General features: G+C 41.0%; 1 protein-coding gene across 1 annotated transcript in view; it reads right to left on the bottom strand.

The window, feature by feature from the left end:
* dph6 (diphthamine biosynthesis 6) overlaps positions 1-13100 on the bottom strand; it is a 56916-nt gene extending 43816 nt beyond the window's left edge. The window contains exons 1-3 of the mRNA XM_082516447.1: positions 12934-13100; positions 12481-12572; positions 10363-10547 (exon numbers count right to left, since the gene is read on the bottom strand). Of these exons, the coding sequence (XP_082372573.1) occupies positions 10363-10547; positions 12481-12572; positions 12934-12956 (300 nt within the window). The 5' untranslated portion in view covers positions 12957-13100. The remainder of the gene's footprint in view (positions 1-10362; positions 10548-12480; positions 12573-12933) is intronic.
* Between the last annotated feature and the right edge of the window lie 401 nt (positions 13101-13501).

Genomic DNA, 13501 nt, shown 5'->3' with positions numbered 1-13501 from the left:
AGGCAAATTAGGAGGTACAGAGTGGGATAAGAAGAGACACAAAGAAAGACGAAAAGATATCCAAATGAGAGTGTTGAAGAAGTGTGCTACATCAACACCAATTTGGTCCCTTGACTTTAAACTTGCCAGGACCTGACAGACTATCAGAGCATCAGAGCAACAACAAACAGCTTCGTCTCGCATTTCTGTCTCTCTGTCTCCCTCTATCTTGTTTCTCTCAGGAGCAAACTGTTGTAGGTACTTGGACCTCTGAGGGTCAACCTGACTAATTAAATGGCTTCACTTTTCTTTTCCATTCAGCCTTACAACCAGGCACACTCGCCACTAATGACAACACAAAAAAAAAATTCTCACACATCCCCTTGTTTTCAGTGGAGATTCTAACTACTAGACCATTTGGCAACGGCTTTGGGAAATGATTATTTTTGGAAGTGGTAATGTTTTTGTCGCTATTATAGCCACCGCCAGGAGACAGGCAGGAATGAGGGGGCAGCTAATGCTGCTCTGGATGTGATTTTATAAATTCTAGACATATTTTCTCATCCTCTGTGGGAGGAGGTAGGATAAATTATTGTGAAGAGGGGGTATATGTACATATAAATCTAAACTGATGGATATTATGGGAATTGTTCTATGTCTATTCATGACGCCATAAAAAAATCCAAACTTTGATTTTATAGTAGCTGAAAAATTTATCAAAATGGTTTATAGTGGAAATATTTGACAAAGCGACTAGGTAGCTCATGAAGCACAGTATAATAATAAATAATAATAAAATCTTTATGAGAGCTATCTGGCTAAACGATGTTTTGACTATATTAGAGGTGGGATCTGGGTAACATAATGATAAATCAAGGCAAAGGTCATGAAGAGGCCTGTGACCTACAAACCACTTCTCTTCCTCAGTGATTGTTGGCACAAGATCTAAAGAAAGAACTCCCTCGCTGCCCTGATTCAATGTCACTCTTCTTTTTTCAGCATTTAATGACCCTTGTTCATAAAAGGAAGCCTCACCTGATCCAGGACCTGAGGCCCTGTGTTATCTCATGCCCAGAGCAGGACTAATTCTCGCATGGTGCTGTGCAACAGTGCAACCCCTCAGCAGCTCCGTCAGAGGCAGACTAAACAAAAGCCTGGCCTGGCTTCCCCTGTCCTCTCCGGCAGGCAGAAAAGCTATTAATGAGGATCTATGGCCCAAAGCAGTGGAAGTCCTTAGTCCCCCCAGCCATGTCCATCAGGGTACTTAGCCCCATGCAGTCATTAACTTCTGTTACTAATTGTCAAATTCATTAAACTAATCCTTCCCCCACATCCGGATGTCTCCCGTGGAAATGGATGGAGAGGGCTGAGTTATTAAGATGTCAGCTGTGGAGAAGATTAAGGCCAGCAGACATGCTCCACAAAGAAACGATACGGCCATTAAACTCTATATCAAGGTAGTGTGCGTGATATACTTTGTAATTATATATACATTCATCTTAGTAAGGGAGTGAAAGACTGCTTCAAATGTATTCACAGTCACAGACATGCCTTTGGTAAAGATATGTATCTGCCTCAAAGACAAAAAAAAGTCAACTACAGAATTCAGCTATGATCTCAGCATTAAAGGTACTAACCCATTCCACATTTTCATTCAGGGTAATATTCAACATTCAAAGCCATTAGTAGCAACTAAAGCAATTAGAAAGCCATAAAATATTAAAAATTCAATAATCATATTCATATGGAATACATCAGAACCCTCATTAACTCGCTCTCAATGGCTGTCACAATGAGGTCTTAATTATACACCCTAACAATACAAAGCTCCATTTTGCAAAATGGTAGGTTTCCAAAATGCCCGATTGAGTCTGTTCTGACAGCCAGGAGTCCAGAGCAGGCAGATCTCAACTATTATTGACACCAGGCCACACGTTTCCTTAAAATATCCGCTTTTTATCAAGTCTAAACCTGTTGACACGCTCACTGTATAATATTACTGCCTGGTGTATGCAGCATTCCTGTCTGTGATAGCAGGAAGGTGGGGAAGTCGACAAAGTGGGGAAATTAATTAAAGTGGTTCGAATGACAGTTTGCTCAAGGGCACCAAGGTGCCATTACATGCTCTCCATTGCTGCAATCACACTGTCACATCGTCACCGTGCCTGACCCCAAGACCTCCAATCCCACCCCTCCTCTTCAACATTTCTTTCCCCTCTCTGTGTCTTCTCTTCACCCCTCTCTTCCTGGATCCATCAAGTAAGTGACTGGATGCGACATGGTTTTAATGTTCTCTGCATTAGCTCTGGGCCTGTTCCAGTGTAATGGGATTGTTCTCCCTTGTTCACCTGCATGGAATGAACATGGGGAGGGGTTGGACCCTGTTGTAGTAGCTCAAATAGATGTCATACAGGAGATGGGGCTCGCTAGGGTCAAGCGGTTGTGTTTAATGTAATGTAGACACAGTCTTGGGGCGTGTTGGGCTGTCCTGACAGCGTAGACATGCCAAACTGACAGGAAGCTTAGTGTGAGCTTAGTAGGAGGAGACACTGCTTATTTGTTGTAAATCAGCTTCCTCATTGTCATTCCAACGAGACTGTTAAACTCCAAGGTGACTCCAAGAGTTGGTAAAGGAGAAATGGGATGCTGAATGGTGCACACAAGGCACAGGATATTCTTAATGATCGTTTAAATTAAGGTACACCCAACGTTCACAAAATCATATTCTGCTTATACAGTACATACTGAGTCTCAAACAACAGGTATGGTGTCTGATCCATCAAAACAAAAAAAACGGACACGCAGGCTTAGCGAATGTTTTTGTAAAACAAACATCGGCAAAATCTCGTTCTGAAAGGCTTTCAGAGACATTCCCTTCGGTAAATTGGCGGAGCTCTGCATCTAAAACAGCTGTTGAAAGACAGGCTCTTCCTTTGTGTTTGAGGACGGTCTGGCAAGATGACTCAACACGTGTCAGTCTTCAACCATATAGAGTGGTGGAATAAGAAAAACAAAGTTCTCACAAAGCCAGCTGTTCGCAAAGCCAAATGCCCTGAACGGTTCCTGAGATGATGCAGGTCATAGTTACGAGAAGTGTGGAGAGGAAGCAGACGAGGGGAGAGTATTATCCTCTGCTGAGGCCACTGTGCAGGTGTGACCAGGCAACAGAGGATATGACATGAGGCATTGTCTATTTAGCACGATGAGTGAAGGACGCTTATCAGTCGAAAGCCAAAGAAATGTGATGAGTGACAGCGAAGTGTGCACTGATTAGGGTATGGGGAAGAATGAAAAAGAAGCTGTTTTTATCCACGAAGGTACTAATGCTGCTTTTTATGGCTGAGCATGAATTTTTTCAGTTTCCCAGCCTTAAGTTTACACATACCCACACGGACACACACACACACACACACACACACACACACACACACACACACATGCACAGTCTTTAGTCTTGGATAGTGATTCATTTACAATGACAGAGCTGTTTTCAGCAATAGAGCCTGAGCATAAATATGCCATGCCGCACAGCTGGAAAATGTAGAAATTCATCAGGGTTAAAAAGTAGAGAGATTAACGTTTCACGAGTTTCCTCTAAGATATATACGGTTACGTAAACACAGGCCCCGCCAGTCATCAGGCAGGGAGGGAGAGGGCCTTCGCCAAAGCAAGCACAAAGCCCTGGTTTCAGCAGGCCAAGGACAAGGAGGCTTTCCATATCAACACACATGGAAAACTAAATGTCGGGAAGCACCAGTGAGACAGGTCGTTTATCGATGTATGGTATAACCATGAATACTTGCAATTCAAGAAAACAAGTTTAGTCGTTAGTACTTAAAATGCAATACTTTATTTTTTGTAGACCACATTAAATAAACTGTCAGCCTTTAACTTTAAGTTGATTCATGATTTTTTAGGATTTTTAAATAAAACCACTGTGATTTCCTGCAAAAATTAAATTGAACTAAACTAAATATTAAACATATAAGATATTCTCACTTATATCATGAGTGAAGTCCATAAGGTGTATCCATACATACGTAATGTCGATGTATCCACACTGGCCCACGGAGACAAGAAGACAAGAAGACACACACACACACACACACAGCCTAAAATGTAAATGTTTTTCTGGTGAGGTCAGAATCCAGGCTCTTGGCATTTTGGCTCTTCTGCCCTCCGTCTTACATAGTTCCAACAGACGTCATGCTCCCCCAACACACGCGCGCACGCACAAACACACGCACGCACACACACTCCCCAGAGAGAGACCAGAGAAAAATATTGCTGTGATGCTGGTTTAACCCACTCTCCAGACTCCAGACAGTGTTTTTCTACGGCTGGTTATGACTTTAGCTGCGGGAGGTGATGGGGCCTGCCACAAATATTTCTTGAGGGGAATGGTTCACAAAACAAAACATAAAAGCCCTCTTAATTTCTGAGTAGATGAATGGCAGGGAGTTGAAAGACTTGACACAATTCCTCAGCTGTCAGTTCTGAGGCAGACAGAGTTGGGCCTGACTAACTGTTGATACTGGTGCATTTAAAAGGTTTTATTGAATCTCCTCCACAACTTGCGTTTTTCTTACAAGGTTGGATCCTTCATATTTTATGATATCTGGAGAGTAAAAACAACTCGACTGAGTCTGAGGAAGGCATGTAAAGCTTAGATTAGATTTTCAGACAAAGCTAAAAATTTGAGGTTTTTAAAGCAGAGAAGAAATTGTTGAAGATGTAACAATAGATCTCTGATGATGAAGCAGAAATTGATTTGCAAAAGTCATTCAAAGGCATTTTGAAGAAGGCATGCCAAACAATCACAGTGACAAAAAAGAGATAAAAAATATTGTTTGCCAGGACTAGAAAATTATCACAACTTTTTTCTTAATAAAAAACTGAAACAAGGAATCATATGAACACACTTTGTATAATCCTTTACATCAGCGCATAACATTGAAGCAACAGCTCAAATGCAATAACCTTCCGATACAGCTACAATTCATCCAGTATCAAAATAAAACAAAAACAAAAACAAAAAAAAACACGCACGTTTCTCATTGAACAATGTTCAACAATGTAGTGGTTTGTGCCCTCGGCAAGTCGAGATAAGGCTATCAGCTTCCATCATCGCTAAACAAGATTGAGCAAAGTACATTAAGCAGAAAAATACAAACAAATTACAAAGGCTTGAGGCTTGACTCTTTATCTAATGTTTGTGGGGACTGCTAGCGTCAGTTGGTGGGAAATGGGCCTGCATCTAATAGATCCTGTCCCACCACTTCCACACGGCCCGCGAACAATACACAGTGCCATTATCTCAGAGCTAATGCTATCCTTCCTCATGTGCAAAACAAGTCTGCAATCTCAACCTCACTGCCACTGAGCCGACCAACACAAATACAAGCATCTCAGGACCAAAGGAAAAGATAACAATGGTTATCGCAAAAAGAGGCAACACCGAGAGACAGCTGTTTGAAATCTGTCTGAAATCCACACTTTAACATGCTGTGCTGCATCTTAAAGTTAGGAACTGCAAACTTTGCTGAAACGTAAGAAAACAAAACGGTCACCAAAGTGATTATCCTTTGGTTTGAGGCTGCTTGCGAGCTACTTCCAGTAACACCATTTAGAGGTCTCTCAGCACCACAAACAAGCTTCAACAAGCTTGCATTAGCTTTGTTATTGATCTGATCTCCTAAACCCTCGCTGTGACCCCAGAGGTCATGATTTATGTATTAAGCAGCTTTTTAAAGAAATCCATTTTCCTGTTGAGCCCCCAATGTACGTCTAATGCGGCACCATGCCAGTAATCAGAGAAGGGCTGTGTGTTTGATTTTGGGCCCCCCCCCCTTTCATAGTTCACACTCCTCCTGAACATCTTGTCTCACAACACCTCAGCTGCCTAATCAATACTACAAAGATACAGAGATTCCTCCGCCTGCCTACCAGCCAGTCTGCCCTCCTCTTCCTTTCTGCTCCATTCTTTCTATTATGTCTCAGTCCTTTTCCCTTCTTTCCTCACAGCAGGATGCACCTCCATCAGGGAACTTGCAACAAGGCAGTGCCAGGCTTCTGAAGGGTCCGGATGAAAGTGCGACGACAGCACAATGGAGACAGAGATGTAGAAGAGAGAAGGAAGGAGTGAGGGAGCGGGAAAGAGGAATGAGACAGATTGTTTGGACTTGTGGACAGGCTGCTTCTGCGATCCCAGAGGGCCCCACTCTTGTCTGCTGATGTCGATAATGGCGCGGCAGTAGTTACTGAGGACGAGGGGGGAATGTCTATGTAACAATGGTCAGGAGAAACGGGGAATAGGGGGAGAGTGTGCGCAAGTTTAGGAGAAAGATTAGCTCACTAAAAACAAGGTGTTCTAACACACACCAATGGAACAGAATGTTTCATCTACAAAGGCCAAAGGTCTCAATGCGCCTTCCCAGGACTTTTCTCAGACATCTTAAAAAAAAACAAAACAACAACAACAAAAAATACACACACACACACACACACACACACACACACACACACACACACACACACACACACACACACATATACTGGCTTGTTAAAAAAAAAAAAGGGGGAAAGCTGGATCTTAACTGAACTGTCTTATAAAAATAATTAATTAATTAAAAACATGTTTCTGAAAAGTCGAATGCATTAGAGGACAGGAAATTGGATTTGAAAGTAACATTTCCATCGTTCTCAAAGTAGGGTCTCAGTATGACAGAGATGTCACAGCGCTGCTAATTAGAGCTGGCAGAATAGAACATGTGCATAGATATCATCTATTGTTCCTCATCACTCTAATGAGCTTAAATGTCTTTGTCTTTATTCATCAGCTCAAAGGTTGCAGAGTTGCTGCAATAGAGTCATTTTCTTTTTATAAAGTATCTATTACCATATCAAGTGACTGAAGCTATAATTACGCCTTTCCAAAACTCAGTGCCATATAGGTTGTTCTATTTCTGAAGGATCTTTGTGTTGTAAAATGGAATTAACTACTCATAATTCAAAACATCTACTTGTGGCTGAGGGTGACAAATAAAGTGCATATGGATTGTAGTGAAAGGACTACAGTGCTGAAAGAGAGGCAGAGGTGTGCACGGATGACAGCGATAGACCTGTTATCATGTAGCACAGGCCTGTTTTGACCTGACCTTGAACACACAAGCACGTACGCACACACACACACACACACACACAAGCTGGGTCACAGGGAATAAAGAGCCACTGTGTCAGGTCACAGAGCACAGAGAGAAGGATAAAGGAATTGAGGGATGTGATATGACTAATATGAGGGGTTTTGCAGGCCTTTGGGGGAACTGGCTTTACAGCCAGGGGTGACTGACACTGTTGATCTGTATCACACATGAGAGCGGATCACAGCAGAGGGGAGCAGAGTAGCCACACAATGAAGTATGGACACACTACCTATGAAATCCACAAAAAAGCACACTTTTACAGGAGTTGGATTTTAATTCTTAGCAATAAATACAAATGTTGCGCTTACAGAAAAACATTTTTATGTAAACTTTATATTCTAGTGTCGTTTGAAAGCATCGTTGAGAATGAAAAGATGTCATTTCTGTGAAAATGCATTCTCAGCTGTATATACGTAAAAGTGCTCCACCAAAACTTATTTCTCCCCCTCAAAGAGCAGGTTCAAAGATCAGCACCTAGCAGGATGGGCTTGCATGCATGTTGATCGGGTTACACACTTCAAAGAAGCACAGCTATACACAGCCAGCGATGAGAGCAAAGGGGGCCAAGGATAGGGCCACATTGTCATTCTGCTATTATCAGTACTGCCAGGGAATGGATAGCTCATTTTTTCTATTACAATCGGGCTTTTTTCCCCCTCTGTCAACAAAGGTTCTGAAGAATATGATCTCTTCCTTTGAATCTTTCGAATGGCTTCAAACATTCTTAGAGGCCAGTCTGTATAGATTATGTTTGGTTTGTCAGCAAACGGGAACGATCCATAGATGGCACTGTTGGCTCATGCTACGAGTCAGACACTAGCACTGCAAAACGGGGAGGAGGAAGAGAAGAGAATCCACTTAAAACTCATCAACTTTGGATCTGAGGAAAAAAAATCTTTCATCTATGCTCAAGTGTCATTTGCCAAATATAATCTTGTAACTTCTAATTAATTCAAACTGTGAGAAAGAATCTTTCAAAATATCACACTTTCCAAAACAGAACACATTTTTTCATGCTAAAACTGTTCTTTTCCAGCAATAGTGATTTAACAGCTCATTATCAAAAGCTGTGTTTTTTCCCCCCTCCTTTTACTCCCCCCTCCATCAATTCCTTCACTAATCAACAACACTAAAAAGTTTATGGTCAAAGAAATATGTTTTTTTGTCTATTTTTTTAGAAATAAAGAAAAAAGAAACAAACTGAAGATCTACTCAACTTGATGGAACGTAACAGAATTTCTAAGACGATATTTGAGATGACACGAGAGAGTTTGGGAAGTTTAAAAATACACTTCAAGTTAAATAACTTACTATTTCAATACAGTACATAATGTGGAACTGTGGTACAAGTTAGTCACTCGTTGAAAAATTAACTTTCGAGAGCACTAACTTGAAATTTGAGATTAAAAGATTGTATTCTTATGGTTGCCATAACTTTACGGATGAGAGGAAACCTGTTGTTTATGGTCCAGGTCTGCTGATGACAGAGGAGTGTGAGGGGTGCGCTGGGTGACCAGTGGAGGTCTCCCAGCCTGGGAGGGCCTCATTGGAGTCAAACTGCCCTGATCTATGGCCTGTCGGACTGGCGAGGTCAGACGAAAAAACCCTAGAAATGGGAAATTAGCAGCCCTATGCAATTAGAGCCCTGACCACAGGCAGAGTGGGCATACTGCATCACATTCCACAACGCTGTCCACTACTTGACTCACAAAAGAGGTAAATACTGAGCTGTGTGGATGTGGTTGTACTAATAAGATCAAAAGCTCCAAAAATCAAGAACTTGCCCATGTAGCTGCATGTGAAAAGATTTCTACTGGACACGGCAAAGGAAGTAAGGAAGTAAGGTGAAAATGCCTTCAGGCGGACTGGCCCCTGCCACTAAGGCAGTGTAGGGCCTTAAAGGAGTCAGATGAACATGTCTCCACACATACCTGCACAACGATTCACGCATACCTCTGTCATATACACCACATAAAGCAGAATCCCATTTCAACAACAAAGTCCCATCCAGCATCCCATAAGAAGTGCTTAAATGTTGATGCTGCCAGCTAAAATAAGAGGTTGTGTGGGGATAAAGTGTTACACAGGATCAATCCCACACGGTGTTTGTGCTGACAGCAGGGAGAGCCTTTGCTCCTGTTGAAGCGTGTGTCCATGTAGCCTCCTCATGGCTGCAGGCGGTCAGGTAGGCAAGCAGTGCCAGCAGTGTTCTAAACACACATGCAGTTATCTCAAACCTGTCAGTCAGCCACCCCGTACCTGGTTGGACCACCAAGGCCTCATACATAATTTGCCATCAAATGAATATTTTCTCAGAGTCCTGTCAAAAGTGGTATTTGATGAAATATTAATTTGGTGATTAATTTTTGCATCTGATCTTCTGTCAAGTGAGATAAAAAAAAGAATGGAATTTTTCCTGTGAAGCCATTGTTCAAGGGCACCTCTCTCCAACTTTGCCCATAAAACATTGATTAAGTGATCCAACAGCCACACTATTATTCCAGAGTAAAATAAAAGGAAAACATACCTTATTTTCAAAGGAAAAATTAAAATATGCTAAATCAGGCAGGCTAAAAGCACTATATGGGCTTTTTAGTCTCCCTGGCAGTTTGCAATAGGAACTAAGAACCGACTAGAAAGTTCAACTTCAATTTCTCTTTGGGAATTAAGGAAGCGCAAAAGCAACACTATGTGGATTTTTATTAGAAAACAGCTGAAAAGTCAGCACTCATTACAGTATAGAGTGCTTTAGTACACCCGGCATGAAAAGGAAACATTAAAAAAGCCTTTTTAGGAAAAGGACTTTCATATTGTAGCAAGACAATAACAAACCACATAATCATCATGTATTACAACAATATGACTCCACTGTAAAAGAGTTTGGGTGCCTGCAGTGTAGACCTGTCATCCACTGAAAACACTCAGCAGATTATAAAACACTAAACTACAACCAAAACTGTCAAGCAGTAGAAATCTTACTTCAAGCAAGTAAGCATTTTACACAGTTACCTTAATGTCTTTGGAAGTTGCACTCTACAGATAAATCAAGAAAATGAAACAATATTTTTGTGTGTGGAAATAAAATGTCATGGGCTCCTAAAGTATTAAGGCCTCTTGGCCGGAGGACATGGATTGAAAATGCACATCCGGGGTAATAAACTCTTCTGGCACAGATGCCTACCTTCACAAGGTGCAGCAGCTGATAAAGGTCCTCTACCTCATCTCCCTCTGTCTCTCTGTAGTTTCTGCTAGTGTCCAGGCTGGATCCCTGGATGGTGCGTCTATATAGAGGTAAGTCCATGGCATCGGCATACAGTTCTATAGCCTGGTGGCCCACCGTCTGGTACATGTAGCTGTCCAATTCATCTAATGCACGAAGGAAAATGAGTTACAACCTGTGCCTGATGAGAGCCTTAATCGTGTCTGACAAAAGGGATTTCACTGGATTATGCACAAGAAGTGATGGTGCAATTCCCTGAGAAATAACTGACATTAAATATCTACCTCTACAGCTCTACAATTAATGAATACTATATTAAAAATGATCTGACTATATGTTTTTATTAATACAATGCATTGTATATTCAAGATACCACACGTTAAAGAAATAATTTTTTAAATGAAAGTAATTTAAAACAAAAGTCTGAACAAACTTAACTGAAAGTTTCAAGTTTCATCATTTTTGCAGCAGTGACCTAAAAACTTGTCCCGGTGCCTCAGAGGTCACAGGTGCAACTTCCAGATGGACACAGTAAATTTGGATTGGTGAAGTGAAAGAGCAGCACTTGCACCTTCCTCATTAACACCACTTATATGCACTTCAAAAAGGCCCTTAAACCCTAACTGCTCCAGAGGAGCTGCTCAGCAGCCAATATAATCCTGTGCCACTCGGTCAGGCTTGTACTGGGCCGCTTCCAGGTGTTAATAAGAAACTATGAAAACATGCACTAGGGATGCATGAGACTGGAGAGTGAAAAGCAAAAACTAGAAATGCGCAAAATTCAGTAACTAAGCAACTGATTTTTAGTTCCGTGTTGCTACATATATACAAGTGTGGCTCCTCACACATGCACATAGGCAAGAGAGTGACACGTACTATAGTTTATAATCAAAGTTCAAGTTAGTTACAGTTATAACAAACTCTTCCATTTTAGCTTAAAAGGTGAAGCAGACTTGGATAGTTGGGAAATGGCACTATAGCTTAGTGTATGAATACAACTGAACTGAACTAAACTGGAAAACAATCCCAACAACTCAGGCCACTTATCATAGTTAGGCCAACATCTTAAATTATACCAGACAGATAGAAACCAAAGATTTCCTTTGGGAAAGCACTCAGTGTGAGTATGGAGGAAAAACTCCTTTTTAACCTCAAGAGACCTCCGGCAGACTTAGGGAGGGCAGGCATCTATGCGAACCAACTGCAAGATCTGGGCAACTCCAAACCATACAGAGCACCCGCTCCAGTATTTCAATCACTAAAAATAGAGAATACTTTTCCAGAGCCCCATTTAGTGATATTAGCAAATATCAATAAAAGTAAAGTTCATGAACTGTTCTTCCTCATGAAAAGTTCTTCCTCAGTAAATTTTAATTCCTCAGGATTAACGTGTTCAAAAATACAGGAAGTATCAATTTTAGACAATAATGCTGTAGTGTAGGCTATACTGGACAAGGAAGAATAACTGTAAAACACAGGGGAGAAGTTTAATTAGAGATACATAATTTTAAGTAAGTTTACAACAAAGAAAATTAAGTCCCATTATTGAGAAGAATTTTAGTTAAGTACTAGAGAGAGCTTTGCTGTTGCATTAGATAAATAGAACCTGTTAATCTGCAATTGGACATGTTGTTTCTCTTCACATTTCTTTCAGTTATACAGATTAATGTGTTGGCATTAGACACAAAATACATATTATATGGGCATACACTATAGTGTGAATAGGGAATTCTTGTAAACTTCTTCTAGTATATTGTGGGTAAATGTTTTAAATGTATTTAATCATTAACTTACTTTTGAAACTATTCAAATATTTTTGGCCTACTTAGCATTCCATAAATGACTCTGGTTATTTTAAACACTAATATTTGAATATTTCATTTGTTAAAACATCAAATCAGATCAAATATATGTAAGGACACAGCACACAAACATGCAGTTCAAAAGTGAAATGATCAAATATTTAATTTATGTACAGTTATTGGGAACGGAAGTGCAGCTGGTTGGCCCATATAGCAAAGCCAGCTCCAGCCAGCTGCTGGGGCTTACAGGTTAATCCCAGGAGCACGTTTTACTCACCTGTGTGAGCAGGGCGCAGGTTGGCCAGAGCTACGATCCGGTGCCCAGCAGCAACACACTGCATCATGTTGTAGCAGCTGTCTTTGCCCCCACTGGAACACAACATAATAAACAGACACAGAGGCTAAGCTGACACACACATTATCATGGGTGCAAAGTTTAGCAATGTGGGAATGTGGTGCATCATATTTAATATCCAGGGTTGGAACACAAGGTTGTGGATGTACCGGGTGAGTTCTGGTGCACTACTCTCACAGCATGTTACAGCCACTCTATGCCACTCTTTCATTCGTCTTCAAACCCTTAGGCAATAATTCTACACCTGCATGGGTGTCATATTCTTGGTTTGAATTAACTCATATAGATACATCAGCATCCGTAGCTTACTGCTCTGCAAGCACAAATCATCAGTGACAGACCTGTGTGACGGTTAAAGCGGCAAGCTGCGATTACCTTATTAACGCAACCACTTTCATCCTGTTAGATTTCGTTTTTGAGCCTAAAAGCACCACAAGTATTGACTACAATGTGATAACACCGCTTAGCAACCGGCGAGCGTACACAAAAACATGTGGAAGCCAGACTTCCGGGTTGTTAAAGGACCCTCGTCATTCGACTGAGGTGCCCTCTAATGTGCCTGACAGAAAATCCGTAACACCGCTCTCTTTCTTACTTACATTATTGAAATGTAAGGTTTGTTAACAGTTGCTCCTTAATAATTCAAATCTTTAAAAGGAAAAGGAAGTATAACGGTAGTTGTTCAACCAATAGTGGATAAAAGATATTACACTGAAAGACACCAAGAAAAGAAAAAATAAATAAATAAATAGATGTTATTTATGTGCTTAAAGTGCTTAAAAGAGGGTAGTGCTGAGGGATATTACCAAGCCTGTTGGTCAAAGGTTTATACTCTGTATGTTCCGTTAGTGCTGCATATTCCCATCACAGTGCAAAGACATGCAGCAAAGACTTACTGTTTCACTGTGTTAGGTGCTTCCAGGGTGTACATAAGTTACAAAGA

The sequence above is a fragment of the Aulonocara stuartgranti genome (genome assembly GCF_965226115.1).
Source record: "Aulonocara stuartgranti genome assembly, chromosome: 19".
NCBI classification, from domain to species: Eukaryota; Metazoa; Chordata; class Actinopteri; order Cichliformes; family Cichlidae; genus Aulonocara; species Aulonocara stuartgranti.
This window is presented reverse-complemented; position numbering and strand designations above follow the sequence as displayed.